Source organism: Augochlora pura, chromosome 8 (assembly GCF_028453695.1).
Source record: "Augochlora pura isolate Apur16 chromosome 8, APUR_v2.2.1, whole genome shotgun sequence".
NCBI classification, from domain to species: domain Eukaryota; kingdom Metazoa; phylum Arthropoda; class Insecta; order Hymenoptera; family Halictidae; genus Augochlora; species Augochlora pura.
This window is the reverse complement of record NC_135779.1, coordinates 1,341,311-1,368,815: the sequence shown is the minus strand read 5'-3', so window position 1 is coordinate 1,368,815 and position 27,505 is coordinate 1,341,311. Positions and strand designations below refer to the sequence as shown.

General features: G+C 47.0%; 2 protein-coding genes across 13 annotated transcripts; one reads left to right on the top strand and one right to left on the bottom strand.

The window, feature by feature from the left end:
• On the top strand, positions 1 to 25,567 carry Mondo (MLX interacting protein mondo). Of its 10 annotated transcripts, none has more exons than XM_078189463.1 (16): positions 1 to 246; positions 4,317 to 4,677; positions 14,543 to 14,649; positions 19,223 to 19,296; positions 19,700 to 19,825; positions 19,982 to 20,195; positions 20,257 to 20,352; positions 20,452 to 20,716; positions 20,898 to 21,138; positions 21,528 to 21,707; positions 21,844 to 21,988; positions 22,171 to 22,376; positions 22,695 to 23,158; positions 23,347 to 23,470; positions 23,554 to 23,683; positions 23,762 to 25,567. In XM_078189463.1, the coding sequence occupies exons 2-16, from the start codon at positions 4,334 to 4,336 to the stop codon at positions 23,881 to 23,883; spliced, it is 2,838 nt and encodes a 945-aa protein (XP_078045589.1). In that variant the 5' UTR covers positions 1 to 246; positions 4,317 to 4,333; the 3' UTR covers positions 23,884 to 25,567. The 10 variants fall into 10 exon arrangements, with proteins under 10 accessions (XP_078045589.1, XP_078045588.1, XP_078045587.1 ...); XM_078189462.1 differs by having other exon boundaries at positions 20,898 to 21,150; XM_078189461.1 differs by having other exon boundaries at positions 20,898 to 21,426; positions 22,279 to 22,376; positions 22,758 to 23,158.
• On the bottom strand, positions 15,652 to 27,345 carry LOC144474532 (RIP-like protein). Of its 3 annotated transcripts, none has more exons than XM_078189469.1 (4): positions 27,300 to 27,345; positions 26,748 to 26,869; positions 26,371 to 26,608; positions 24,624 to 26,270 (listed from the first exon to the last, which is right to left on the bottom strand). In XM_078189469.1, exons 2-4 carry the CDS (start codon positions 26,853 to 26,855, stop codon positions 25,930 to 25,932), a joined length of 687 nt encoding a protein of 228 aa, XP_078045595.1. In that variant the 5' UTR covers positions 26,856 to 26,869; positions 27,300 to 27,345; the 3' UTR covers positions 24,624 to 25,929. The 3 variants fall into 3 exon arrangements, with proteins under 3 accessions (XP_078045597.1, XP_078045595.1, XP_078045596.1); XM_078189470.1 differs by lacking the exon at positions 27,300 to 27,345 and adding an exon at positions 27,018 to 27,293; XM_078189471.1 differs by lacking the exons at positions 24,624 to 26,270; positions 27,300 to 27,345 and adding an exon at positions 15,652 to 15,959 and having other exon boundaries at positions 26,748 to 27,006.
• Positions 27,346 to 27,505: the final 160 nt, after the last annotated feature.

Here is a 27,505-nt window from a genome sequence, read left to right as displayed (position 1 = left end):
GGATTCGTGCAAATGGCGTCGCTGCCAGTATGATCGAGCGTATGCTGTCTAATAACGCGTACGGGCCTCGTCCGGGCGCGGCGCCGCGCGGCCCAGCCTGACGGCGAGCGTGAGTGAGACGATTATTGGTCAGGATTCGGGAAATAAATCAGTCCGAAGGGATCGTTAAAATTGCTGTCGAAGTGGCAAACGGTGTGCATTGTGCACGTATCGACAACGAGTGGTGACACGCAGTGAGAAAGAGAGGTGAGTGCCAAATAGAAAGAAAGCTCGAGGAGGAGAACTGTGACCCTAGAGGGAAGTGCCGTGTTACGCGTACGTGAATGCAATCCATCCAAATAAACGTATCCGACCGTATCGAGCGAATCTCTCGATCGCTTTCTCGATCGTCCGAGGATTCTTTTGCCTTTTATTATTTATATCTATGCATAAAACAAGAACGAATCAAGACCCTCTTATACCACGAACAAATGCGCTCTTTAACGCGGCTAGGTTTCCTGAGATTTCCGGCGTTCGGGTAAAAACATTGACGACAGTGATCGCTGTTGCAACTGTCCACCGCGTTCGGGATTCGATTTCTAGGTAGCTCTGTCGAATCGGGGAACAGGTAGATGACAAAGAGGAGGCAAAGACAAAATGTAACCTTAGCACGGAGGAGCATCTCGGTCGAGTTTAGAAACGGACCGTGTTCCGTTGTGACAGGTGCCATGCGTGCATCATTGCCAAATGCATTCTGTCGCTTTGAATCGCTGCATCGTTCCGCGCATACTTATTTTATTTTCGCGAGATTAAGTCGAAAACGCCAGTCGCCACGGTGGTACCGAATGGCCCCTCTCCGACCGTCTGATCGTTCCGTTTCGTTGCGCTAGAAATGATTTTGTTGATCGTAGACGATGACTACGATGTTTCGTTATCGGGTTTCGCGGAAACTTTTATAATTTCATTTATTTCGCGTGGCTGTTTAAATACGTCGATGTTATCGCGATATAGAAGCGGAGGGCGGCCATGTTTTCCTCGACTAAAAAACACGTTTCTCGCGGACACGCACACGTGTGGGCGAAGCAGAATGTTTTTGTTTGTGCCGCCACCAGCACCTAAATACGTTCGACGGTTGCATAAGACGGCATAAGATAAGAGATTGGAGATCTAGCTGGGCTCATCGAGAAAGGATTCCCGGCGCCCTATCCAAGAGAAAAGAAAAGAAAAGGCACAGTACAAGTCCCGTGTGGCTGTCCCGTATCCCCTGTCGTTCGATCGAGATCAAGATCAAGATTAGGAGCGGAGGAAGGAGGAACAGCTAATGTCTCTCTTTTGTGCAGGGGCGAGCGCGTTCCATAGAAACACGAGTAACGTTACGAAGAAAAGCAGATTAGGGACACTACACACCACTACGGGTCGTGTACGCGCGCCGTTTTACGATTACGTCACAGACGCGACGCGTTATATTTTTCTTGCACGATCACGAAATCTCCTATCCCCCCTAATTTATCGATAGAGCCTCGGAACTTATCGATGGAGCCGCGATCGCGCGCGCGCGTGTCCACCGGAAGAAAACTCCGAGTCGAAACGGTGGTTCCCCCCGTTTTACGGGCGTATCAGAATTTTTCAAACCACGAGGAAAGGAAAAAACCTTGACGGACGAGTGGATAAGGCAGTTAACCTCGCCCGATACCATGTGACACCCGGGGGCGAAAGGGCATTACACTTTTAAGATAACAATGTCATGGAATATTAAAAGCGTTCATTGAATGGAATTGTTGCAGAGGAAATCCGCCGGGATAAGAGTACGCATGGGACGTGCACCGTAACAAAAGAAAGAAAAAGAAAAAAGAAAAACGTACGAAAGTCTTGCGTACAGAATTAATTTGTTAAACAAGCAGTTTGTTTTTAGATTTACAATTGCGCTATTGAACAGGCGTGTAATATCTGTCGCTGGTAATTATTGATAATATTTACGATTGTTGACAGTATTCGTTTATTCGATAGAGCAATCGAGTCGACTGAATTGTTCTGTACACAATATAATAATAAAAATTAGTATATTCGATACTTTGCGCAACCTTATCGCTACGATAAATTCTAAGCGCGCGCGAAAGAGGAAGAGAGAGAGAGAGAGGGGGGGGGGGGGGGGGGAAGGAGAGAGAGAAAGAGAGACATTGTCAGCTGGTCGATAATGTGGGGAAAATCTTGTATTTCCAAAACCGGTTGTAATGGATTAACCTGTAATTCATGATACCGACTGTTCGATGCCCATTAGAGCGGACTTTGGTTTCCGTTACACGTTTTCGTAACATGCATCTCGGTGAAGGTTTACAGCACGCGTTCTTATTAGAAGCGTGCAACATGTGCCGCATATTAAAACGGCGTCCGGCAACGAACCTTTCGTATACGAGCCTTCCAAGGTCCTCGAGCGGGTTCGATTCAGCGCGGTACTAATAATTTCGCAAAAAGCCACACGATCGATCGCAGCCACGGGGGCTCGAAAGTACGCGCGGAAAGTTTCATTTACCTCGTAACCCAACCGAATAAATCATTCCGCTCTATCTCCGATTGGTTCATGACGTACTGGCTGGTTTTCGCGGAAAAGATACGCGGGGAAAACCCGTTTATTAGGTCACACCACTATTTCTCAACTAGCCGACGCGATTTTAGTTTCGCTTTTCGAAATTAGAAAATTGCTACCATAATGGCGGCTGCACGTGTCTCGGTACCCACTGAATAATTTCATTACCGAGGAGTACGGTAAAAATAGGAGTTTTCTGTATCGAAAGATTTTGTACTCGACGGTATTTTCGATTAAATAAAAATACACGCACCCGGTCCCCGGCCTCCCAGTATCCGCTAGACAAGAATTAGAACGTCTTTTGACCTATTAGAGAAGTCTCCCCACCTCATTCGAACGCGAAACCTATTTTTCGCAGTAGCTTCTCGACGGCGCACGTGTCGCGCGGCGAGCCCGGCTCTCGACCATATGATCGCGCGCTAACTAATTCAGCCATCGCCGATCCCACCGCGGGAACTTTCTAATATTCATTAGGTCTCGGTTACAAAGACCAACACGTGGAACTCTGGAAATTCATAGACGGCCGTTTAGGGATCACCTTGGTATCCATTATGATCGGTTTCGTGGGGACCGTGCGACACGTACCGTGCCGCGTCGCTTGTCCTCGCGAACCGGATCGCGAAAATGCGCGCCGCAGGTTAATTTTAGGCGAGCCGCGGACCAGCAATGCGAACGCGAAGTCACTGACCATTCTGAATTCTGGCGCGTTGACTGTACTTTCATGGAAACCGGGCCGCGTCGCGTCGCGTCGCGCCGTGCCGCGCCATGCCGACGGAGCCGCGATTTTAACGATCCGCGGTCGTTCAACCGGTCAACCGGCTTGTTTATATGTTATTCATTCCGCGCATCGGCTCTCCTGCACCGGAATTGCGTCTCCTCTCGATTGCCCGCGGAATTGGGGAAACTGGCGACAAACAGCCGTTGGTTCGGCGGTCCCGGACCATTTTCTCGCTTCGACGAAAAGTTAGGAATAGAGAATGTTCACATAGCACAGTCGAGACACCGAGAATACCAGGTGATAAACAAGAATCGAAACGACAGAAATTAGCATCGATACCGAAAAGTTAGCCCGGGCCAGGGTAAATCGGACCGCGCGGATCGTGTGTCGCTGGACCGTGGTCGATCGCGAGGGTTAACTCAACGAGCGAGCGCGATAGAGAGCACACTTTGCCGAGTATTCAACCGTTATCGATAAAACTCGATAAGTACGGTTTGTTGTGTCTGACGGAAAGGACACGTTCTATCGGAACCGAGGCGTAGACTTTGCAGCTAGCGATTTCGCGAAACGGGGTCGACTAATACCAATACCGCAGAATTCCGCGTAAGCGGCCTCGTTTCGCGCTTACAGGCTGGCCCGGCCCGACCCTATCCGCCGCGCAAATTTCAATCTCGCTTCCCGGATCTCGCGATGATACCCGGGGAACTAATGCACTCTTCATCGATTATTACCTTAGGCATCGAGCAGAGATGCTTCCTTAACAGCTCCGATCCTTTATTGTACTATATTACTGCCTTGCTTATCGCGAGATTTCGTTCGGTATGGTTTTAGTCGGTCACGGTACTTTAATCGTAAATACATGCTGAAAGGATATAATTGAAGCACGCGCCACTGTATCAAGGGATCCCCTAACAAAGTTTCCTTCAATGAGAGGCTTCTGAAATCGTGGAAGCTCTCTCGCAGACGATTGAGAAAGACTTTCGAGCAAAGCCCGAGGCTTGTGCGAATACGTTCCGAAGTGACTGTGCTCCGCAGAGTGCCGCCGTAGAGGGATGCAGGCCGAACTGATGTACAGAAAACCGCTGACGATGACGACGCCCGGCCAGAGTTTTTATCGTCCTGGGACGGGGAAGAAGGAGGCCGGAAGGGACTGCAGGGAGGCGATACACTCTGGACACTTTATGGTTTCGGACTTCGAGGCCGAGGCCCAGGACGACGAGGACGAGCTCGCTGTCCCGGTGCCCGACGAGGAGGCTGCCAAGATGGCGATCATCGCGCCGCTCGGCTTCCTCCACGAGAAGTTCGTCAGCACGTTCTCCAGCAAGAAGACGCCTCAGCAGCTCAGCATCGAGACGTCTCTGAACAAGCTGTTCCAGTGCATGTCCCTCGCCTACAGGTGAGTTTCTCTTTTCCCTCGGTTTTCATTGTGTTCGTGCCGTAGTCGCCCGTATCGCAGAGAAATCGAGATCGGCGGTCTCGACGCTTCTTGCCACTTGATGCTCCGATCTGCTGCGTCGATCTCCGCCCAACGCTGATTCTCAGCTCGCCGACTCTAGGATCCACGATCCACGTGGACTCTGATCGCGCATCGATCGTTCGCTGCGCGACAAATTGCTGTCCGCGATCTGCCCTTAGTTCTGTCCTGTTGGAGTCCTGCACGAGTCCTGTACGCGTTTTTAGTAGGCCAGCGCTGAATCCAGTCGTATTTCGAGCTCGACAACCGGACAAACGCCGCACCGCTGGCATTCCGACTGATAACGGACAATTGAATTAATGAAGAAGAGGCCGTAGAACTACACGACAACATCGCAATTAAGCTCGCCCTCGGCGAAGCTCCTCGGCCGCCGTCGCGGCAATTTCCGCTCTCTTTTTTCCGAGGCTTTTCGCCTCTCGGCTCTCGGCAACTCCTCTCTTCGAGAACAATCGTCCCGAAACGACCCGCCCGCCAGTGGAAACAATGAATTTTCGCGCGGCGCTCGGGGCCCGCGCGTCCTCGCCTCCGAATCGTGGCGAGGCGCGAGTAATTTAATCAGCGACCGACGCTCCGTCTTCGAGTATTTTTAACGGCGAATCGGTCAGACGCCGAATATCTCTGTCCGCCGGTTATTAATAAATGTATTTTGTCGCGTGTTTATCAGCGAGCGAAATTTTTCGCTCGCCGAGCAGCCGGCCAGAGCAATCGGTCCTCTTTCTTGCCGTCTCCCTCGTTCTCACTTTTTCTGTCTCTCTCTCTCTCTCTTTGCCTAGTCGAGAGATAACGAACGTGGGGGCGTGGACGACGGCAACGCCGCGCATTTCCTTTGTCCCACAAGGCCCTCGCCGAATTATCCGTGTTCGGCCGGTGTTTCGCGGTGAAATTAATAAATTTCTCCCCCGTGGAGAGAGCCAACACTTGGGAAACGCTTCGCGCAGGTCCACTTATTATTACGTATTATCGGCGAAACGATAGCCATCGGACATCGATAATCGGATCGGCTCGAGTACCCACCTTTGTTCGTGGACGATACACGCGCGCGCCGATTTCCAAAAAATCTCAAGGCTGAACTCGATTCTCGAGATTGCGGAATCCGCCGGGCAAACGATCTCGTGTCCAAGCAATTGACGATCTCTTTATGCAAATCGAACTTTGTATAGATTTTTATCAAGGCACGGATAAGGCTCGGCTCGCCTGGCCGCGCCGGTTTCGGACGGTGCCTCGCTCGGGAACGCGAAGCGGCTGAGTCGTTAACGTCTGTCGATGCAAATGTTCCCCATTTATTTTACAAATTTACGAATACTATAAATGCCTAATGATCCACGGTGTCGTGACCACTGGTGCTGCTAATTCCAATTCAGCATTATCGGACGATTTCTAGATAAAGATCTAGATTAGCGATTTAGGAAACTTTCCTCGACTCTTCGCCGATCGGTATTCACGCTTCCATTACTCCAACTCTGGCTTACAATTCAAATCTTCAACCTTCTTTCAAAAGTTTTCTAAAATATGGAGGAACGTAAATATTACTAAGAAAATGTTAAACGTGTCGACGACATTCCATATAAAACAGGGAAGTCCATGATATATGGACAGCCTAATGTCGCGACGTAATTAGAAGCAGAAATTCTCCGAAGACTTTCCGTGCTCCGCGAACGCGCAAGAATCAGCTAATCGTCTTTGTTCGCCGTCGCTTGTACAGACCCGCAGAAACATCTGCGGATCCCTGTGAGTCATTTCGCAGCGGAGATCTATGCGCGATGCGCACGCGTAAGCGAAAGAGGACGCAGAAATCGCACAATGGTCAGAGTCAGCGTTTTCAATGCGATCGTCTCGGAAAAGCTCCGTAGACTCGAGTCTCGGCCGGCGGCGTAGGTTTAAATCGGTAATCGGGATTGGATAATAAATGAACCCTGCTATCGTAACTCCGTCGATAACGTTCCGCTATTCTTGTTCCGCGTCCGCGACGAGAGGGTTAATCGATTGATGATGATTTATGTCGGAACTGCAATTGGTCGCGCGCTCGTGAAATGAAAAGATATATTTTTCCGAGGGAGAGGAAGAGAGACGGGGAGAGAGCGAGTATAATTCTTAAACGGTGATGCAACCTAAAAGTCCATTCTGAACAACAGCCTCGTAAATGTTATTTATAGCTGTCGGTAAAACAAAACAATAAAAGCGTCGCGTTTCTGGATTTCCCTATGATAGCCGCGGTCGTTTTATCAGCCGGAGATTAGTAGATGTCTCTTGAACGCGGCTCGAGCACAGGACCATGGAGGTTGTCGTTCGGACGACAGAGATAACTCGTTGATAAATCAAATACAGCGTCGTGCAAAAATATACGCGAGAACGTTTCCATTCTTTATTGTTCTACTCGGTTTCGACGAGAACGAAAATATGATCGTTATTAATAGCTCGCGCATTATGTCTCGGCAGCGCAACGGCACCAACGGAGTGCAAAAGGTTAATTAATTTTAAATGGCCGTGGCGAGCGAGGAAAGTCTGAAAAAAGAAACGCGGCCGATTATCTCCAGCAGTCTTGGACTATCGAAGAAGCGTCTGTCGACGAGCGTCGCTTCCGGAATTCTACAGGACGGTGACCGGTCTCGTCGAAAACTTTTGTCGACCACTGTGCAGGATATCTTATCGGGCCGATCAATAATTTGACGTTTGACGTAACGAGAGCTCTTCAGAATGCCGAGAAATTAAGGCTTCGCTCGTCGAGATACCAGGAACGTAGACGCGCGCGAGCGGCTGTTTTCTGGCCGCTTACGACATGACGAACCGCTGCTAGGAACACGGCAGCCAATTAGTCGATTCGCCGCTACACCTGTTGAGCCCGCGCCTCTTCTATTTACCGTGTACGAGTCGACTTATGTGTTCGACTGTGTCTCCGAGGGCCCCTGGGCCGATTATATCTTCGCAAACTATTTTCGGATGTCGTTCGTTACGGGACAGCATGGAGAACGGATTCATAAACTCGAGATTACAAGGAACCGCGACAGCTTTATACACCGTGAACGTACACACGCGGCTTAATTGCTCCGACTTGCTAATAATCGACTTGTATCCCAGATACGATCCCGTCCCAACGCAAACCGTACAGGGATCTCCGGAATCGGACTCCCTCATTATCGGAACATTTATATGTTTACCGTACACGTCAATCGGCGAAACAACGTTGATTAGCTTCGGCAATTTCTTTGCTTCGCGCGTATTCACAGTCGACGCAGATAAGACGAGTTTCACTCTCGCGCGAAAACATCTTTCGAAAAACGGGAATTTCCGTGTTGCGGAAGTTGCGCCACTTCGAGGAAGCTATTGGTTCCTTCTCCTCTATCCCTCTCTATTCTCTCGTGAAACAGATACACGTTTCGATCACCTGGCACGCCTTAAACAGCGTAGCTTTGGTCGCCTCGTTGAACGATAGTAATCAACGCGCTTCGCGTTACATAAAAGCTTCGATAATCTACGTAAATGTATTTGTCCGAAATACATATTGAAATACGCGGGTGTGTTTAAACGAAGCCCCGGTGTACATATTCAGACGGCAGAGAGGTCGCAGGAAAACCGAGAAAATCTCGGTCGCGGCAAATTCGAGTTTTTCCTGTTCGTCGATTTCAGCGGCCGCGAACAAACGGTTCGCCGCATTTGCAAGAAAAACTATTCGCGATTGCGCATATTCTAACGATGATATCGCTTATGCTAATTGCAACTGACCTCAGCGATGGTCGCGAGGCGTGCAAACGTTCCATTGAGTTAGCGATACGATCCGGCGACGGGTGCCCCGCCATCGATATCTTCGATTTCCAAGGGAAACGCGCGCGGAACAACTTGCGGCTCGCTTTTGGGTCTCCGTTGCGGAACAATTTCTGCGTTGTCACGCACCTAATTTAGCGATTCGTCCGTCGTTCGAAACGGCAACGCATACATTATAGCGACACTTGTGTTGAGCCGCCGCTAATACCGTTTGATTCTTTGTTTAACTTGATAATAGCCCCGGCTACGTCGCGTTGTTGCGACAGGGCTCGAATAATCCCGTTTCGAATCGATGTCGCGCGGTCCATCTTCCCTCGACGAATTTCTGACATATTCTGTGAGATCTCCTCTCTCTGATCCCGCTCTGCATCAGGCTTGCCATGTTCCCGAACACGGAGAAGTCCTTCGGATCTCGGACGAAATGCTGGAGCCTTCGGCTGTAACTTCTCCGATAATGCTGAAGAATCGAGGAAACCGTTAAGCACTTCACACGCCAAGATAATTTCCTTGTCGGTCCAAGCATGGTTAAACTTACAAAGGTGACGAGAGCATAGGGGTGTGTCGTGACCCATTTTAAAGCGGCCTATCTTAACACGTTCGGAGCCGACAATCGACCACCTAAATTCCCTCAAAGTCGGAGCAATTTGAATCAATTGAACCGAAACTAGAAAGTTAAAATTCATCGCAATGGATGACAATAGAACTCTGTCGCATCCGAAACATCCTAGTCAAGTTCAGTTTGATCCATCGTGCATCCCAAAAAGCTTCGCCCCGTCGTTCAAACAATTGGAATTTCGATGAATCGATCACTCCGGTGAATGCAGTCACACCGATCGATCACTCCGGTGAATGCAAACCGTGTCGGCGATCGTCTCGCTTAATCGAGGACTGCAGAGAATCGATGGGAATTTTCTCCGCGAAGGTGATAAACGATCTCGCCGGTCGCGCTGCATCGAGAGCGATGCGACCGTATTAACGCGTCCCGTAGTTCGGTGTCTCAATTACACGATTACAAACCGCACGAGGCGGCGCGCGACGCGCAGTCCGCGGTCTAGAGCCGAGTAGATGGAACGATGGAATTGAATTTAATTCCGTTCATTCCGGCCAATTATCCATTTTTTCCATATATATCTCGAAAGGATCGAAAGCCTCCTGAAAACATCTTGAAGCATCTCGGCGGCCTCTCGACCACGGAAACGGATCGCGGAGTCGCGATCCGTCGAACCTGGATCCCCGATCGTCGGATCGCTGAATCACCGATGGAGCTATAAATTCCACGGACACCTACGAACAGTGCAGAATAGTTTGCGTTTCGAATCTGATCGACGATGATCTCGGTTGGCGCGGGCGCGCGCGCGAGAGAGAGGCTCCGTAGTTTATTTGCGATTCCAAGGGCGACTTCCGGGCCGATCCATGGATCTCTCTGGTCTCGTGCTGGATCGCCGAGCGCGCGTCCGCGGCAACTCGCGCGCGCAACACGAAAAAGCGAATCGAGCTAAATTACCGTAAAGGCCTCCGCATGTGTCTCTCTATGCGCGCGGGCGCGCGCGTATCTGCTGCTCGTCTGTGTCCCACAGCCACAGCGTGCCTTTTATCATGCAAGGCCACTGCGTCATCGGGGCACGCGCACAACCATAACTTCTCGAGAGAGAGAGAGAGAGCGACGCGACCGCGCGGACCGTTTTCCTTCCTACGGGGACTCGAAAACAATTCTTCGCGATCTTGTCCGCGACGTTTTCTTCAGGAATCTCTTCAGCTAAAAAATTCCAACATTTGTTGGAAATGCGCATCGTCGATAGCGAGTCGTTTTCTCAAAATTCGGACATTCTGTTCCCGAAAGAATTCCATCCGGAATTGTGCGCTTCTTTCAAGAAAGTTTAATGTACCTGCGACAATTTTCAAAGCTGCCTTCTACAGAAAACTCGTTCGATGTTTAAACAGTTTACAGAATCCACTCTGTTCTCTGCGGAGCCGACGCTTTTTCTCGCCGACGGCGGTATCTCGGTCTTCTTATCCTTCCGCCTAGCATTTTATCGGCCCCGTCCGGTTTCGTTCTATGCCTCTCCCCTCCTTCAACGTTACGACGGATTTTCTTCACTGAATGAAACGGATTTGATCGCGATCCATCGTGGCCATAGGCACGAGGCAGAATCACGGGAGACGGTGAAAGCAATGTGGTATACCGCGGCCACTGTCGAGCATTTATGCAAATCCACGGTTTTATAGCCGACCCGCCCGGTTCCCCGTTTATTTTCCATCAGGCGGCGTTCAGCCGGGTCGAAAATATTGCGAAAACAGAACGAGCCTCGACGAGGCATTTTTCTCCGTCACCGTTTGCTATTTGCATGTTTGTTCGCGCGCCAACTTCCTGAAAAGATTCCGCGACGACCGAAATCGGAAAGCCAATGATCCGTGCTGACGTACGTGTCTTTGCGACGCCTTAACGAGGTGTAGGGTCTTCGAGCACCTAGAATTTAATTTCTGTAGTCGGAAGACGTTTTTTCAAAGAAATTTCACCGGGGAGAAATCAATTTCGTTGCGGGACTATTCCGTTTCTTCTGGCATTCCCCACAGGATGCACAGCGCCCGAATACTCGTCCAATTCGCGCAGCGGCGTCACCTTGAAATAAATGAAATCTGCAGCATCATTTTCTCTTCTCGAGGACAGCAGCCTCTCCCGAAAAGGGGAAATTCGACGAAAATTCCACTCGCAGATGTGCATCGTCGAGTCATCGACTGCAAATATTCGTCGCCGATTGCGGAGTTGCACGGTGGTGCACGTGACGGATGCGATTGCACCGGTTTGCGTAACCGATTTTCCAGAAACTCGCTGGTCCTGGAACCAATAGAAAGCGTTAGATAAGGCTTCCGTCTGAAAGAGCGGCGCGAATCTTTGCGCCGCGCTCCGTCTGCGGTACGGCAACAAATCGGACCATCAATTGTTCGGCAGGCAAACAGCCTCGTTATCAGATAACGTGGATCCAGGCCCCGCTTAATTGATCGAGAAAATCGTGGCTCTGTTGGCCGAGAAAGAGGCACGCCTTGGCACCGGCTACTCGTAAATCTCGGCGTGACTCGTAATCGCCCTGCCTCCTCTCGACCGTTTGCCAGAATATTTCTTCTTAAGACTCGACCTAATCGCGCCGCCCGCTATATAATTCCTTAATCGTTTTACTAATAACAGGCGGTCGCGGGCGATCGACGAATCCCGAGCACAAGCGAGATAAGCCGTAATCGTTCTCCTATGTACCGAAGTATTTCATGGGATCTCGCGTGTCGCGCAGGCACCATTCGAGAATTTCGTATCGGGGCAAGGGCCCCGGCGGCGGCGTCGTATCGACGACGGTCGTCTCGGACCGGTCGAACCCGTCGTTTTTCGATAATTCCAGGTCAGGGATCCCCGACTGATATAAACGATCGATCCGCTCCGCGCTAGAAACCCATTTTTCAACGTTCTTCTCGATAGCCCAAACGCAGATAAGCTCGCGTGTTCCGCGCGATATCGGGAATTCTTTCGATCTTTAAGACCAAAGGCGAAGTCGATTCGCTTCGATACCAGAACGAATCTGCCCGGTTACGCGGCCGCGTCGTTTCGTGTTAAACGCTAGAGAAAAAGTTTTCCAGTTACGTAGCCGAGTTCTCCGCGGCGTTAACTATTTCATTTTCGAAGCTAGCAGAGCAGAAACTCCTAATGGTCTATCGAGCGTAATTTACGGACTCGTTAAGGAAATTGTATTCGAACGGACGCCGTCCGCAACGTACGACGCGACGATACAACGCCGTTTTTAGGAACGTTCACGCGAGTTTTCCCATGAAATGCTACGGCCTCTGTTTCTTTCGCCGCGTTATCTAATCGCGCGGTTGGAAAGAAAATGAAAAACAAGACTAGGGTGGCCGCAGGGTCTAATGCCAAGGAGAACGTGCGCGGCGTTTGTCGAACAGTAAAGCCAGTGGAAATGTTCCTATACTCGCGCGCCGTGCCGCGGTGCGCCGCGGCGTTCCCCAGTTGTTGACTTTCCGATCAAAGATGATGTATCATCGGGGAACGCTGATAACGAGTATCTCGTCGATTCGACCGCGCTGCCAATAACGCCGCGAGATGCGAGATCGAAACGATCGACAACTTCTGGAAAATCGTTCCGCGCCGCGCGCTGTTTGCTCCGGCCGGCTGAACACGGCTAAACACGGCGAGGCGTTTGCCGCGCCCGAGTAAACAGTGCTTACTGCCGAACGATTTCCGATGATAAGTCGACAGCAGTTTCCTCGTCATCGGAGCCGTCCCTCCACCAGGAAGCACCTCGTTTCCTTGATACCTCGGTTTTATTCTTGGATTCTGCTCTTCCTGTTTCTAGCTCGGCTTCTCTGCATGCTGGACTTCTGCAGTGCATAGCATTCTTTCACCTAGAAACTAAACTCCTGCCGAATATTCCGACTAACCAAAATGCATCTCGTAACGCGGGAGAGAATCGAATGGTTTGTCAGGTTTCGGTTCCAATCAACGCGTCGTTTTATAAAAACGTCAGCATCGAATTTATTCCAATTTTTCACGACGAGCGAGTCTCCGCGATTCCAGGAATTTTCAAACGAAACCGGTCATCTCTCGACGCGAGTCGGTTCAGCGTTAATACGTTTTGCGAAACTTGTTTTCAATGGAGATCTCATCTTAAGCAATGCCGAATGCCTCAGGAAACCGCGCGCCGCTCGACGAGCACCGATAAAGCTGGATTAATTTTCCCAGCGCCTTCCAGGTCTATCGCAAGCCCCGCGGATTAGGCTTGAGCCGTTTATAGTGAGAGACGGTGGTTCGACTAACAACTTCCACGAACCACTCCGCTCCGATAATTCTGTCTGTTTCTCCGACCGGTGCATCTGCCTTCTCCTACAGTTGCATCCTCTTCGAATCGTGGCGTTCACATTTTCCGAACAACAACCTCGTCTTTGTCCTATACAGTCCATGCCAGTAAACTATATGTATATTTCCCGTTGCCGGAAACCTAGCTGGCAAGATCGGACTCGGAGAAAAGCTGCCCGATATTCTGGTTCTCGTTATCTGGTTATCTCGTTATCTGCGAGGCCCCGAGCAAATACCGGCCGCGTTTAGTAGCGAAACGGTTTATTATCTCGATAATTAGACTCGGTACTACCAGATTACCGGTTTTGCAATTGTTAGATAAGAATGTTTCTACAGGAATTTGTTCGATAGAGTGTGGCTGATTAATTCGTAATAGGCGAGAATCGATCCGATTCAATCAAAGTCCGAATAAATCCGATTAAAATCGTGTACGGAAAGCCGTTCTCGAACACGTCCGAAATCGAACGGCGATTTATTGGTCGGGTTACGACCGGGAAAGGTGAGATTCACGCGTGCGGTACTAATTCAACGACAAATTATTGGAGAACATATTTCATTTCGCGACACGTGCACGGAATTTCAATCTTGACAGATCGGTATATTCAGTGTTAAATGCGGGTTGCATAATTGGCTTACGATTACTGTAGCGCCGTGTGTAATTGCCAGAGTCCGCTATTTACACATTTACGATAGAAACGAGCGACGATTAAAGTAGCGTGCGGAGATTGAAAGATTGAAGACGTTTAAGAAGCAATGTTAAATTACAGATATGCGAGATATCATTAAAATATTAAAATATATCCCGAAGAAAGATCGGCGATGTAATAATTGCTGGTACGATTTTTATCTAGTGAACAGGTTGAAGAATTGTTTAAGCCTCCGGTCACCCTTGCCAATTGATTTTCGCAGCTTACCCCCGTCCGACTATAAAATTAGAATCGTTATAGTCTCCAGCAGACTACAGCGATGGTGGCCGGAGGCGGTGCCACTGACTGCACCCGTCAATGATAACGCAGCATAAATTTCCCGAAGCCGAATTAATCCGCCACTGTCGAGGCCTGTCGCCAAAGATAGTAGAACAGGCAGCATAACGGCCTAACAGACGCTTTATTTTCGATCGATTAGGCGAAACATTCAGCAGTGGGTATGACGTATGGGCATTTGAATTTGTTCCAGACAGAAACTGACATCGCCCAAGTGGAATCGGTTCAAAGGGATCAGGCTGAGATGGAAGGACAAGATCAGGATGAACAACGTGATCTGGAGGTGCTGGCACATGCAGTGTAAGGAACTCTATAACGCATTGTCTGGTCCGATATTATCTGCGTCCGGGAGACGATCCTCTCTAATTGTCCCGAGCGAAAACGGCGGCGCCGCGGGGCCGCGACCGGAAGCGCCGAGACCGTGAAACGCGGTCGCCAGCCCGCTAACTAATTTTGCTGACCTTTAACAGTCGTTCCGCACGATAATCCAAACTACCCGATAACGCCGATCTTCAGCGTTTTTCCGTTCCCGAGCGTGTTCCACCGTCCTCGGCTGAGTTGTCACGGCAAACAGTCACGGTCCACGGTTCGAGGGTCGGGATGGTTCACGGTGAAGTCAGTCCATCCTTCAAGAGTCTCTATCTCCGTCCCCCTCTCTAGCCGACTTCCTGTCTCTAGAAATTACGGCGGAATTTAAAAAAAATAGTGGCCGAAAGTTTTCAACAAAGAATCGAGCAAACGATACGAAAATTGGTTGCGAACTTACAACGACCAACTCGTCGTGCCAACTTTCAGGCAGGGAATCTCCATGCAAATTCTCACGGTTAACGAAAGTTTTCTCCATGGCAAAGATAAAATGGTGATTCACCGTCTGATAATTATTCCGAAACGAGGCGCTTCCTATCGTCGCAGCATTAGCAAAGATCATGCTCTCACCACTTCGACTTTCCGACAGTCCGACGCCGGATGAACGATCGCATCGCGACGGGAAGAGGGTCGAGCCTGTTTTGAAACAAAAAAAAACCCGTATCAATTTCCCGGCAGACGGTTCCTTTATTCCGACGGACAGCTTGCGACCTCGATTTGAGTCATCTTCGCTTGACGGAAGAGGGCTCGTCGGGAAAGACTGAAGAGTCGCCACAATCACCTGCTATTTTTAAACGCGGTCTTATTTATAGTGCCGATATCCCTCCTCGTTCCATCTATCGAACGCAAAGGATTCCGAGCTGGACACGCGGATCTTTGAGTTGCTAGAGACGAGGGAAACGGCAACGAAGCCCCTGGCCCGGGAAATTCTTGCGAAATCGTCTTCTTCGCTCTACGGGATTGTTCCCCTCGGGTATCGAGGACTTGACGAGGCTCGGCATTGTAATTCATCCGCAGTCTAAATGTCGGCTTAATTCATAAAACAGATCGGTGAACCAATATTTGAGAACAGTAGGCTACATTGTTCTAACGTTAGACTTTTTATTATCTCGCTGACGAGAGTAGACTGTTCCTATTGTTGTCTATACGGTGCTATTCTTAGTTATATCTTTCCGTTGTCTTCGGTTCCTCAATCTCTTCGACAGTTTTCTTCGATTCTCGTGCTTCCACTTTTTCATCTGAGCCTGCAATGAAAATTGAAAAAATTAGTATATATCTCGGTAATTTAGCTACACGTTGAACATTTTCCAAATAAGATCAAAATGGGTATTTTAGTCATGGTATATTATTTACAAAATTTAGTAGACCAGGTTGAGAACAGTTCTACCGTTTCAAGGGACGCGTGGTCACTTTATGTCCGCGCTGTGTACACCTATTATACGTATATAAAACGAGCGAAGAGAGCAGCCGACGTTTCCGTCGGGGAGCGATCGAAAAAAACAAAGGTAGCGCGATAAAGCCGCGTAATCTAAAGCCAAATTAAATTGATTCAAGATATCCGCCGCGCGAAAATAAGGCGATACGATAGGCACACGCGTCGTAGTTCCACAAGATAAAGAAATATCTTGCACGTGACGCGACAGTGACAAAGAATCCCCGCCAGATCGTTGCACGGTTTCTCCGCGCTTTTCATCGACGCCGATCGGCGACAGTTTCGCGAAAACCGTCCTCGCAGCTTAAGAAATCACCGGCTCGCGTGCCGGTTAACCGTCCGTCGCGCGACCTGTTCGTTCGACTACGCTCGCTTCGATCTACGTTCGATATCGGCCCTTTCGATCTCTCGTCCGCGTAAACGTCTCGGGGAGGACAGGATATCGATTCGTGCGAAAACTTTCCGGTTCGGAGAAGCAGCGCCGTGAAGCCGTAAGTCCGGCGATCTCTCGAGATCGGCCACGCGTCCCGATCCGCAACATAGTATGTATTTCTGAGTCACGAGTGGACACGATACGATTCCGATACTCGCCGCGGCGGGCACGTTGTTTACCATGTTGCCGCCGAGAGAAGATTAACACCGTGGAGACAGCGGCTCGTTGTGCCGAGAGATATCGGGGCGGTCGCAAAAAGAGCGAGACCACCGAGACTTTTAAATAAAACGATCGCGGCCCGTCGTCCCATTGTGCAATCCGTGCCTCGTTCACTGACATTTCGATCGACCCGCTCTGCCAGAACGTTATTTTTGCGACGTGCGTGTCCCCTGTCCGACACAGAGAGACACACCACACGACAAAACCAATTCCGCTCTGCCGCGGCACGACAAATAGCTAGACCGCGTAAAGGTCTCTCAAGCTGATCCATCATCGCTAGGAAGTCGCGCAGAAACGACGATCGTTCTCATCGCGGCCGATCATCAACCTCGGCTTTCACCGCTCTCGCGACATATGCAATTTTCAGAAAGTCCATCGCAATAGCAATTACACATACTAGTTTTTCAGACCCATGGACGTATCTAACGAAAAGTAAGATTTTAACTATGTAGAAAATTTCGTTCGTTCGTCGAAAGTACGTATGTACAACTCGCAGCTAATTTAAATCAAACCTGCAATCGCTCTCCGATGGAATAGAAAATATATTTGATACAGCGACGCGGTGTCGTTTGCTCGAAATACGGAGAGGCGCGTGTCGTTCGCCTCGGAGAATAAATTTCCTTCTATTTCGGGGCCCGTGAAAGGAACGTGTCCGTTTCGAAGATACCAACTGATAAACGGGAGGCTCGATTGTAAATACATAGTCCGGCGATACTGATCCACGCGTATTGTGTAACAGACAGGCAACACACGTAATACCGCGCGGGCTGTTGCTTAAGAAACATCTCCGTTCGGTGCGCATTTTCAACGGTATTACGTAAAATCTGATGAGGAAATATTGGAAAAAGACGCGTATAATTTCCCTCACGTGTTCCCCGTTCGTTGACACGAGACCTGACCTACAGGACGCGTTTCTCGTCCGCTTGCCAAACAAGCTGGATTCCTGCTCGCGATCGGCGCTCGGACGTTCCATCGTAGTTAACAATAGCAGCAGACCCCGCTCTTATCGGGGTCTGATACGAGCAGCGCTCGAAAGTAGACCGGCGAATTGAGCAATAGACGAAGGGAAGAAGGCGCGGGTTTGGAACCAGATTTCTGGGCTGCCCTGGCACGGCGACGCGCTCTCGACGATTGAGACGGGACGAGGCACGGCCCGATCCCGTGGAATATGGAACGCGTGGAATAGAATTTCTCGAACGGGCGCGCGTATCCGCGGAAAACGCAATCTTAATCGCATTAGGTTGCTCTCAGCCATTGTCCCGGCGCCATTTTAGAACGAACAGAGTAGAGGGAAACGATTGGTGTGCTCCGTGGGGATAATCTAAGTAGTCCGATTGGGCGACGTTTGACACTTGTTTACGCTTCCTTTTGCGCGCGAGATCGTCGACGCGCGATATCAATGCTCTTGCGATACGCGTTCGTTCGGTGATCGAACAAAAACTGTTGCCGGGATCGTCGACAATCTCTCTGCGTTGTTCGTCGTCGAGAAATTTTATTCTACACTGTGTCGAAAGGCATCGTCGTCCTAACTAAGTCAAACCGACTCGATTTTCTCACGTCCACGATTTTCTGCGAAAAGGGGTGCACGTAGGCGTGATCTAGAGCGACGGGTGGTAGGATCATAGCGTGAAGGGTGTCGAAGCGAGAGTCCACCGAACTCTTTCCAAACCAGCTCGCCGAGGCTATTCCTGCGGCCCTCGAACCTTTGCGACACTATTTCGCGACCAACGCTAAAAATGCGTCGCCGGAAGGTCGGCATCGGGACGGCCGCGTCTACGCCTTGTTACACCGACCACTTGAAAGATGGACTTAGGTCGAAAGGAAGCTAACCGGTCCCTAGTCGAACTGTACCGTTCAATCTTCCGTTCCTATCCCGTGACACGGTACACCGACTCGGTTCGTATATGCAATTCATTTTCTCGGCCGATGAAGGAACCGCGCGAGACGACGCGCCGCGTCAAACAAAGCCTTTGTTCGTCGACGAAACGAAAATAGAGCGTCGCCTCCGCTTTCGCAGCGGTGCGCGACTCGTGCGATTCCGATGATAAAGAGTCGCAACCGAGAGACACTATTCGCTCGCGGAACCTTTCGCGTCAACATTCCGTGTTGCAATTTGACGACCTTTTACGCCGAGGTCAATCAATTAATCGACCGAACGTCCAACGTTTCGCGAGTTCCTAGAATCGTAATGGAACCCTCGCGTACAATTCGCGATCGATTGAAAGTCTCTCGGGATCGATTCGCGCGCTTCTGCGAGATGGAACGAATACTCGCGGTTCCTTCGAGGTACACGTGATCGTACACTAGCAACGATGACTCGATCTTGATTCGAGGGGATCAGAGATCGATGGGACGATTGTCCGTCGTCGTCCGTCGCGGTTCAAAAGTCTCGACGATGATCATGTGATTTCGTGTCATTTCAGTTATTCTGAAGCAGAACACGTTGGTGTGCCAGTTCGCGTCTCCGTTGGACGTTGACACTCATAACAAACCCGAGGTAGGTTCGCCAATCATCGATGCTGTGTAATATTAATGTACAAAGTGTCCGAAGGATCAGAGAACGCGGGAAAGTAGCGTCTCGTAACGAAATTGAATTTTGACTCGGTTATTATAATTTCAACGAGTGAATCTCTTGCACCCTGCAAGGGCGCTTCGCCGGTTACTTTGGAGACTCCCTGTACGCGGTATTAATGAGGCTTTACGCGACGCTACGAGTCCATAAGCGAACGCGATTCGAGTACGGTCAAGGAAACGATAAGACGTATCCTTGATTGCGCAAGCGTCTACGCGCGAACGCGAAAAACAAGCAGAGAACCGCGCCGCGACGAGCGCGCCGTATTCCACGCAAGACGCGATAGATACTGATCGAACGTAAATCAAGGGCCGTATCTTCTTATCAGGCGGTGGTCTTAGAGGGCAAATACTGGAAGCGAAAACTTGCTGCGGTTACTGCGGAATACAAGAAATGGCGAATGTTCTACCGCAACAAGATCCTAGGCTGGACGAACAAGGATGGCACCGAGATGGTATTATTGCACCCTTTGCGCACCGCGCTGAGAACCTTTCGTTCTGCTGCGACCAATTCCGGTCGTCGACGATGCTTGATTTGCGAGCAGCAGGATAAATGGATTCTTTCGTATTATTCAGCGTGCCGTTCGCCTATAACAGAGTCTTGATTCCAGATGGAATCGATGGACGTGTTGGACTGGGGCAACGGGTTAGGAACCACCGGGAACTACGGAACGGGTACTGGGAGCACACATGGAGGGACCAGTGGCACTCCAGGAGGAGAGAGTATGATGGTTGACGAGGATTACATGGAGCTGATGACCGATACGTTATTTTCAACGATCAGTTCGAATCAACCGCTATACTTTCCCGACCCGAGAGAGATTGGTAAGCGATAGAAAAAATTTCGTTTGTTCCACCATATATTAATGTCCATGGGAAATTGCAGCGCGCGGAGCTAGTCTGGCAGATTTTATACAGCCGAGTCTAGGGCCGCTCCAACCGAATTTAGACGATTTTATGGATACTCTGGAACCGTTGCAAGGTAAGGGAACGCTATTTTTACGATAAGAGAGAGAGAGAGAGAGAAAGTAAAATTACATGGTTTATTGGATTAAACCGTAATAGATTTACTTTATTCCAGAATTTTTGAATGCGAAGTTGCCCCCCGTGCCCGAGGAAGACGACATGTTTCGTAATAGCGCGCTGAACTCAAACTACCCCGTCTTGGACTTGATGGCGCCGATGAATCAAATGAACGAGATGGGTCAAGAATCGGCGGTGAAGAACGGGCAGACTCCGCAGTCGACGTTGTCGCAGAACGATCAATCGAACACTATGCAGAATCTTCAGTATACGGCAAAGATATATACTCAGTCCGAGCAGACGAACGCCTTCAGGAACAATATGTAATTGACGCATGATATCCCCGCGGATTTTGAAAGTACAGTAAATTCTCCCCAATTGTCCTACAATTCGTCATCAAAAGCAAACCCGTCCATTTTTGCTTGCATGCTTAAGAACAATTGGGAAGAATCGGAAGATTGTACCTGCTCGACGATTTTGTTAACCCTGTGAAACGATTTACAGTAGCCTAAGCGAGACCTACAACGCCATGCAGCCCAGTTACGAGCCTTCTCCGCCGACTCAGCCGGTTAGGGAGAAAAGTCGACCGAGCAGGAACTCATCGAGAAACAACCGGGTGGTGCAACAGCCTCAACAGCAACAGCAGAACGCGTACCAACGATCGGCGCAACAGCAGAACGCCAGCTACCAGCAAGCGTCCCAGCAGCCGTTCGCCATGGAGATTCAAGCGGTTCAATTGACGACGGTACAGAATCAGGTGCAGATGCCACCGATGAATGATCAATCGGTCCATGCTAACCAAATCTCGTCTATCGGCGGTCACGTACAAAACTTGGTGACGGTGCAACAGAATTTCGGAGGAACGAATTCCTCGGTGCCTACGCAGCACAGAACCATCAGACCCCTGCCACCGGTTGCACCGATGTCCACCAAGCCGTACAAAGTCGTTCAACCGCAACAGTGCTACAAGTTCTCTGGTCTGCCACAGAACTTTAATGCGCAGCAATGTAAATTCAACGCCAATAACTTCAAGGTACTGGCGATAAGCCGGTCTCCTCCGCGGATCGCTTGAATAATGCATACAGGTAGCGAGAGAGTAGTTGCAATTAACAATCGATTTGTCATGCTCCGCAGACACACCCGGCGCAACAAGTCGTGTCCGTCACCTCGGAACAACCGTCGCAATCGCCGATAGTGTTGCAGTGCAGACCCTCGGGCTTGGATCTCACCACGCCGAATGTACAACCCGCGAAGCTGTTGCCGCAACCGACCATCGCGACCTCGGAGAAGGAGGAGATCTTCGCCGTGCCCAAGGTCAGTGATCGTCGGGCATTGGCAATGCAACGCGTCGCGCTCTTCCGGTTGCAGAGATCTTATCCGGTCGTCGTTTTTATGCGCACCCTGTGGAAAAAAGACATATTTTAAGCAGAGTGTATCTTTTTCGTTTCAGTATCAGATGAAAGCGAGGAGTAGATCTCGAAGTAGCTCGTCGCTAACTGCACCGAGAATGCACCCGCCACCGTTAGTGTCCGCAGCAAGCGATCCCGCTCTAAATCTAAATAACAATGTATTGCTCGCACAGTTACTCACGAATAGTATGTATACTAAGAAACGTACTCTTTGCACGGTTCTTAATTTTCCTATTATAGTATTCGGCGCTCGAAGCGCGATTATTAAGAGAAAACAAAAAAAAAAAATACCAATATTATCGATCGTGGTATTATGCATTTTACCGATTGATAAAGAATATTATGAGAGATTCAATATCGTTACATAGACACATCTGGTATATACACAATGAATAGTCCGGCTGATAATATAATGCCGAGACTGAACCAAACAGCCACCACTATGAAACACATCTTACCCATGCTTCCACCTTCAGCTTCGCCCACGCAGGTGACGACCACCCACCAGATCACGACGCCGATCACTGTCCAAACGATGCAAACCGCTACGGTGCAGGTGCAGCCGCAACAGCAGGTATATCTCGCATTGTATTTAGCTAGATACCAACGCCGATCCACAAAAGTATTCGGACAAGTAAATATCACAAGCGGGCGTACGAATACTTTTGTGGGGACGCAATGCATATAGAACCCGTGAAAATCTTTCTGCACAGTCTGATCAAAACCAAGCGGTCTAAACCAGATGACTGACATCGTCTGAAAGGTATTCACGAGTCCTATTTATATATTTCACGTGCTTTTGATTACGTAACGCTGATATCGTCAATAATAAAACATTGTCTTATATAATTGATGATATATCAAGCGCACGTGCGTTTCTGTTGCATGTTAGGCGATGCAACAGTCTACTTGCAGCCAGCAAATCTTATTAAATACAAACACTCAATCACACCAGCCACAAAATAGCCCCGGTTCGCCGAAGGACAGTTCGAACGCGCACAGCCCTCAGGCGTTGAGCCTCAGCCCTTTACACAGCCCGATGAGTATAGGAAGCCCGTTATCGCCTTCCCGGGTCTATATAAAGGGCGAGACGGAACGAGGACAGTACAAAGAACAAAGGAGGGTTGGTCACATTCATGCCGAACAGAAACGTAGATATAATATTAAGAACGGGTTCGACATGCTGCACAGTTTGATACCGCAGCTCAGTCAAAATCCGAATCCGAAACTGAGCAAGGCCGCCATGCTGCAGAAGGGGGCTGATTATATCAGGCAACTGAAGGCGGAACGGAATCAGTTGAAGGACGAAATGGATAGCTTAAGACATCAAATTGAGTGCCTTAATACGTCGATTAGGTAACGCTGACTGATCGTAATTAATGGACTGCGGTTCTTATGGACTTTTCATTTAACAAAACAAAAAGATCCATTGTTTGCAATTCATGCATGAAATTTGTATTCCGTTTTCAAGAACCGCGGTCCAAAAACGAACCATGGTATCGCAGATGTATCGAAATTTGTTAACACATTGAATTGTCTTTCAGTAATTGCCAATCTATGCTTCCTGCAACGGGTGCTCCGATTTCTAGACACAGAACTAGCAAAATGAAGGAGATGTTTGACGAGTACGTGCGCACGCGTACGCGAGAAAATTGGAAATTTTGGATTGTATCCTTTTTAGAGAGAATCACATTAATTGAACAGAACATGTACTAATATTGTAATGTAGATTCCTTGACGAACGTTCTTAGTTCAGTATATTGCTTGAGCCTTTGATGATTTCTTTCAATACTTCGGTATCAACGGCGAGTATCGAAGATCTATACAGAAGTACAATATTATGGGTTGAGCAGCATTGCTCGCTCGTCGATCTCAGACCAGGTATTTTATCGATAAAAATACTTCCTCCTGATTCTCTTTGTTTCTCTATAAATTGAAACTCTATTGTTCTCGTTTCAGCTGTTCTGAATTCCCTAAGGTATCTGTGTACTGCCACTGATATTTTATCAGACCCTGGTCGTCTGCCCGAAGAAGCACTCGCAGCAGTAAATCGTACAGAACGGCGACGATCCACTCAGTGACCAATTTCGCGAATCTGCCGCGGAACGTGTTCGCGTACACATTTTAAGATTAGTCGCGTAACGAACAGGAGAATAAGTTACCGTAGTTTAAGCCAGTTTAGGGAGGATCAGGTACGTGATAAGAATTCTTGAAACGGTCATTCTCTTTTTTACAGTAGAAACTCTCGGGTTCCCCCATTGCCAACGATCGCGGTTGAGCAATGCAAGTAACCCCTCAAGTGCAATTTTTCGCTTCCCCTTGTCCCCACCAAAATTGTGATCGAGAAATATGTAACACCAATTCGGAAAGGTACAAAAAAGTGCGTGTAAATATAAACGATGAATGATTTAGAATCGTGGCGCCGGATATATACGATATATATATATATATATATATTTATATATATATATACAGACTGTTGCGAATTTGTAACATGTTGAGATTTTTTTTTTAATTATCTTGTTTCTGCAAAATGTGTTATCGCATTAATTTACAAACTGCAAGTACATTTATATTTATTACATGATTGTGTACATCGTCTATTTAGGTTCATTCGGAAAATTGTATGTTACAAGGTAATTTGCAGTAACGAACTCTTCGTTTTACTATCATTATTTCGTCGAACTCATTGCAGTACTTGCCTACATGTTTAAGTAACATTGAAAAGAACTAAAAAAAAAGATACAGAGAAGAAAAAAAGAAATATGTAGAGCAAACCATTCCATTATATTTTTAATAAGCTTGTTTTTTGGACTAAGTGTAACATTTTTGGCAGTGACGAAAACGTTAGACTTCGTAACGTCGCGTTATTATGAAAACGGAAGGAGAAATTAGTGTTTCATGGAATTGTTCTATCTCATTAAGTAACGTTTGTTATTACTTTTAAGACAAAGACACTTGTAAAAAAAAATATATTGCGAACTCGATGACATGTTACGTCTTCGGTATATTTTAATAGTAATCAAAGTTTATTTCGAGAACGTGATTAACTTTGAATATTCTTTTACCGATATTGACAAATAAAACGTTGTTTGCGTCCCACAATGTATATGATGGTTCTGTAAAATGTTTTCTTTACGATCTTTTAATACACGTGAACATATTTCAGAGTACGTAAATAAAGCCGGTGCCATTTTGAAAGCATGTGGTAACAGGAGACTGGAGAGACGGAAATTTTGCCTTTTATTGTAGAAAAAAAAGTATAGTTATAAATTAATTAAATGTTATACAATATTTTCGATGACAACCTATTCCATCACATCAAAGAAACAATTTTTCATACCTGAATAGTAACAACTGAGAGAACGAACAATTTACATTATAAATAAAACAATTTTAATACAAAGAAAAGATAATGGGTTGCTCACAAATTAAAAGTATGTTACATACTAATAATGTTATGGAATATGAAGTTTTCAATGCAAAATTTCATGTGATAATGTACAAATCATTTTTAACTTCAGTTACTAGTGTTTAAGCTATTCAAGACTTCTGGATATTGTAAAGCTCTTGTTTTTAAATAATTGTACATAATTGAATACTGAGAGCACTGAATAATCTCAAAGAAAGCCTCTGAAGCTGTTCCTTGTAATTTTTGCTGGCACTTGGGACATTACCATTTACAATATACAGATGTCTTCTATTTACAATTTTTCATTGTGTATGGACTAAGTGATAAATAATATAAATAAAGCAACGAAGGGATGTTTCTTTTTGTACAATATGTATCATATAACCGGGTAAACATTTGTGTAACTATTCAAATGTTTATTCCCATAAAGGAATTGAAAATTTTCATCACATCCTCTCATTTTCCTATGCTACCTTCTAAACAGAACGCTTAATAAATTATTTAATTTTTCATGAACATGAAAATATCCATAGTTAAAGTTTAACTTAATTTATAACACATTAATAATTTAGTTATACAGGACAAAATCAATCTTAATTTATAACACATTAATAATTTAGTTATACAGGACAAAATCAATCTTAATTTATAACACATTAATAATTTAGTTATACAGTACAAAATCAATTGTGGTTATTTCTTGCTATCTACAACATTATTCAATTTTAAGTACTAGTGACAATGTAGAACACTTCTCACAAAATAAATACAAACTCTTTTCATTGAGCTCATTTAATTGCATGAAACCTGGTGACATTTTACAATTTGCAGAATGGCTATTTACAGATTTACTGATTAAATACGCTACATCTGTTAGCCTCATATTATTCAATTTAAAGACACAAAATGTACATATTATTTGTCTCGCTACTTCAACAAGATTAGATGTCTGACACATAGGACAGATAACCTCATCAACTATGTGATCTGCAGTTAATGCTAATGACTCTAATTCTTCCTGAGACATTTTTTCATATTCATTCAAAATCCATTGTTCTGTGAATATTACATAGGAACATTGTGGATGAAAATAACTTTAACACTTTTACCATTATTGATTAATTACTTATTAATGAACAACATCAAATAAACTTACCCTCTTCCTTCACTATTTCATTTTCAAGTTCAAATGCATCCTCTAGACCAATCGGCTCGCTATTAAATCGGAAAAAGGGGTTCACAGTTGGATCATTATCAGTAGTCGCGATAGTTTTCAATTCTTTTCGTATAATTTGGGATAAGGTGGTTCGTATATTCTCTGACTCGATTTCCAGACCAAATCTGCTACTGTTAAACAACTGTCCCCTTTTCTCTCTCATTTTTAGCCGGCATCTCTGTAATCATATTTTATTACTACTGATTCTGGCTATCAATCTCCAAATACGTATATTGGAAAATAACAGTTGTCAAACTGTTCATAGAACCGACAATATTAAGAGCTTTAAATACAAAATATAAAATCGGATAAATAACCTCTCGAAGTACTTCTTGCAACTTCGGTGATCCACATTTCATTTTTTTCGCGAGCTCGCGAGACTTTAATTTTGCTGACATTGTTGGACTGAGCGTAAGATTCTCCATTGCTTCTGTAAATTCTAGCAATTGGAAAATTTAACAAAAATATTAAGGAACTAACTCAAATACGTGTCGTTGACCAACAGTCAATCAATACCAAAAGCAGACTGAAGTTGATAGAAGGGTCTACACAAAAGATGGTAAAGAGTGGGGTGTGGGGAATCTTACATTTATATGTATGGATGCGTACATAACAGGACGGAGAATATCAGATGATGGAAGATACATCTTAAACCTAAGAAGTTTGTCCGTGCCATGTGTCATTGTCAAATTCTCATGGAACATTTACCATTTCGCCTTTGTTCAATTTAACGCAAGAAGTGTTTTTCTACGTATATGACAATACTACTCACAAAGCAGACGACAAGCGAAATCAATCTTTCGCATACACATAATGCTAGTTTGCCGAGAAATATTAATTATAGCAAATTTAGAGCAAAAGATATTAACCAAAGGCACAGGATCGTTGAGGAAAAATTAAGTCTTTGATATCATTCCAAAAATGCAGATAAGAATACAGCAAAACACAGTCTACAGAAAATCCAACAAGAACAATCTACTCCAGAAAACTTGAAAATAGCGTTGTTAGACAAGTGGCGCCGTAGGTGGTGAAAATTTGAACTAGAATTAAGAAGTCTGTACAGCGCCAATTGGTG

What these genes read in the sequence shown, in the direction of transcription:
- Mondo (XM_078189458.1), top strand. Translation starts at nt 4,334, where the DNA reads ATGCAGGCCGAACTGATGTACAGAAAACCGCTGACGATGACGACGCCC. An exon ending in TCCCGACCCGAGAGAGATTG is followed by an intron (nt 20,196 to 20,256) that starts GTAAGCGATAGA and finishes GGGAAATTGCAG; the next exon opens with CGCGCGGAGCTAGTCTGGCA. An exon ending in AGGTGCAGCCGCAACAGCAG is followed by an intron (nt 22,377 to 22,694) that starts GTATATCTCGCA and finishes GTTGCATGTTAG; the next exon opens with GCGATGCAACAGTCTACTTG.
- LOC144474532 (XM_078189469.1), bottom strand. Translation starts at nt 26,855, where the DNA reads ATGGAGAATCTTACGCTCAGTCCAACAATGTCAGCAAAATTAAAGTCT. An exon ending in TGCAAGAAGTACTTCGAGAG is followed by an intron (nt 26,609 to 26,747) that starts GTTATTTATCCG and finishes ATATGATTACAG; the next exon opens with AGATGCCGGCTAAAAATGAG. An exon ending in TGAAATAGTGAAGGAAGAGG is followed by an intron (nt 26,271 to 26,370) that starts GTAAGTTTATTT and finishes TAATATTCACAG; the next exon opens with AACAATGGATTTTGAATGAA.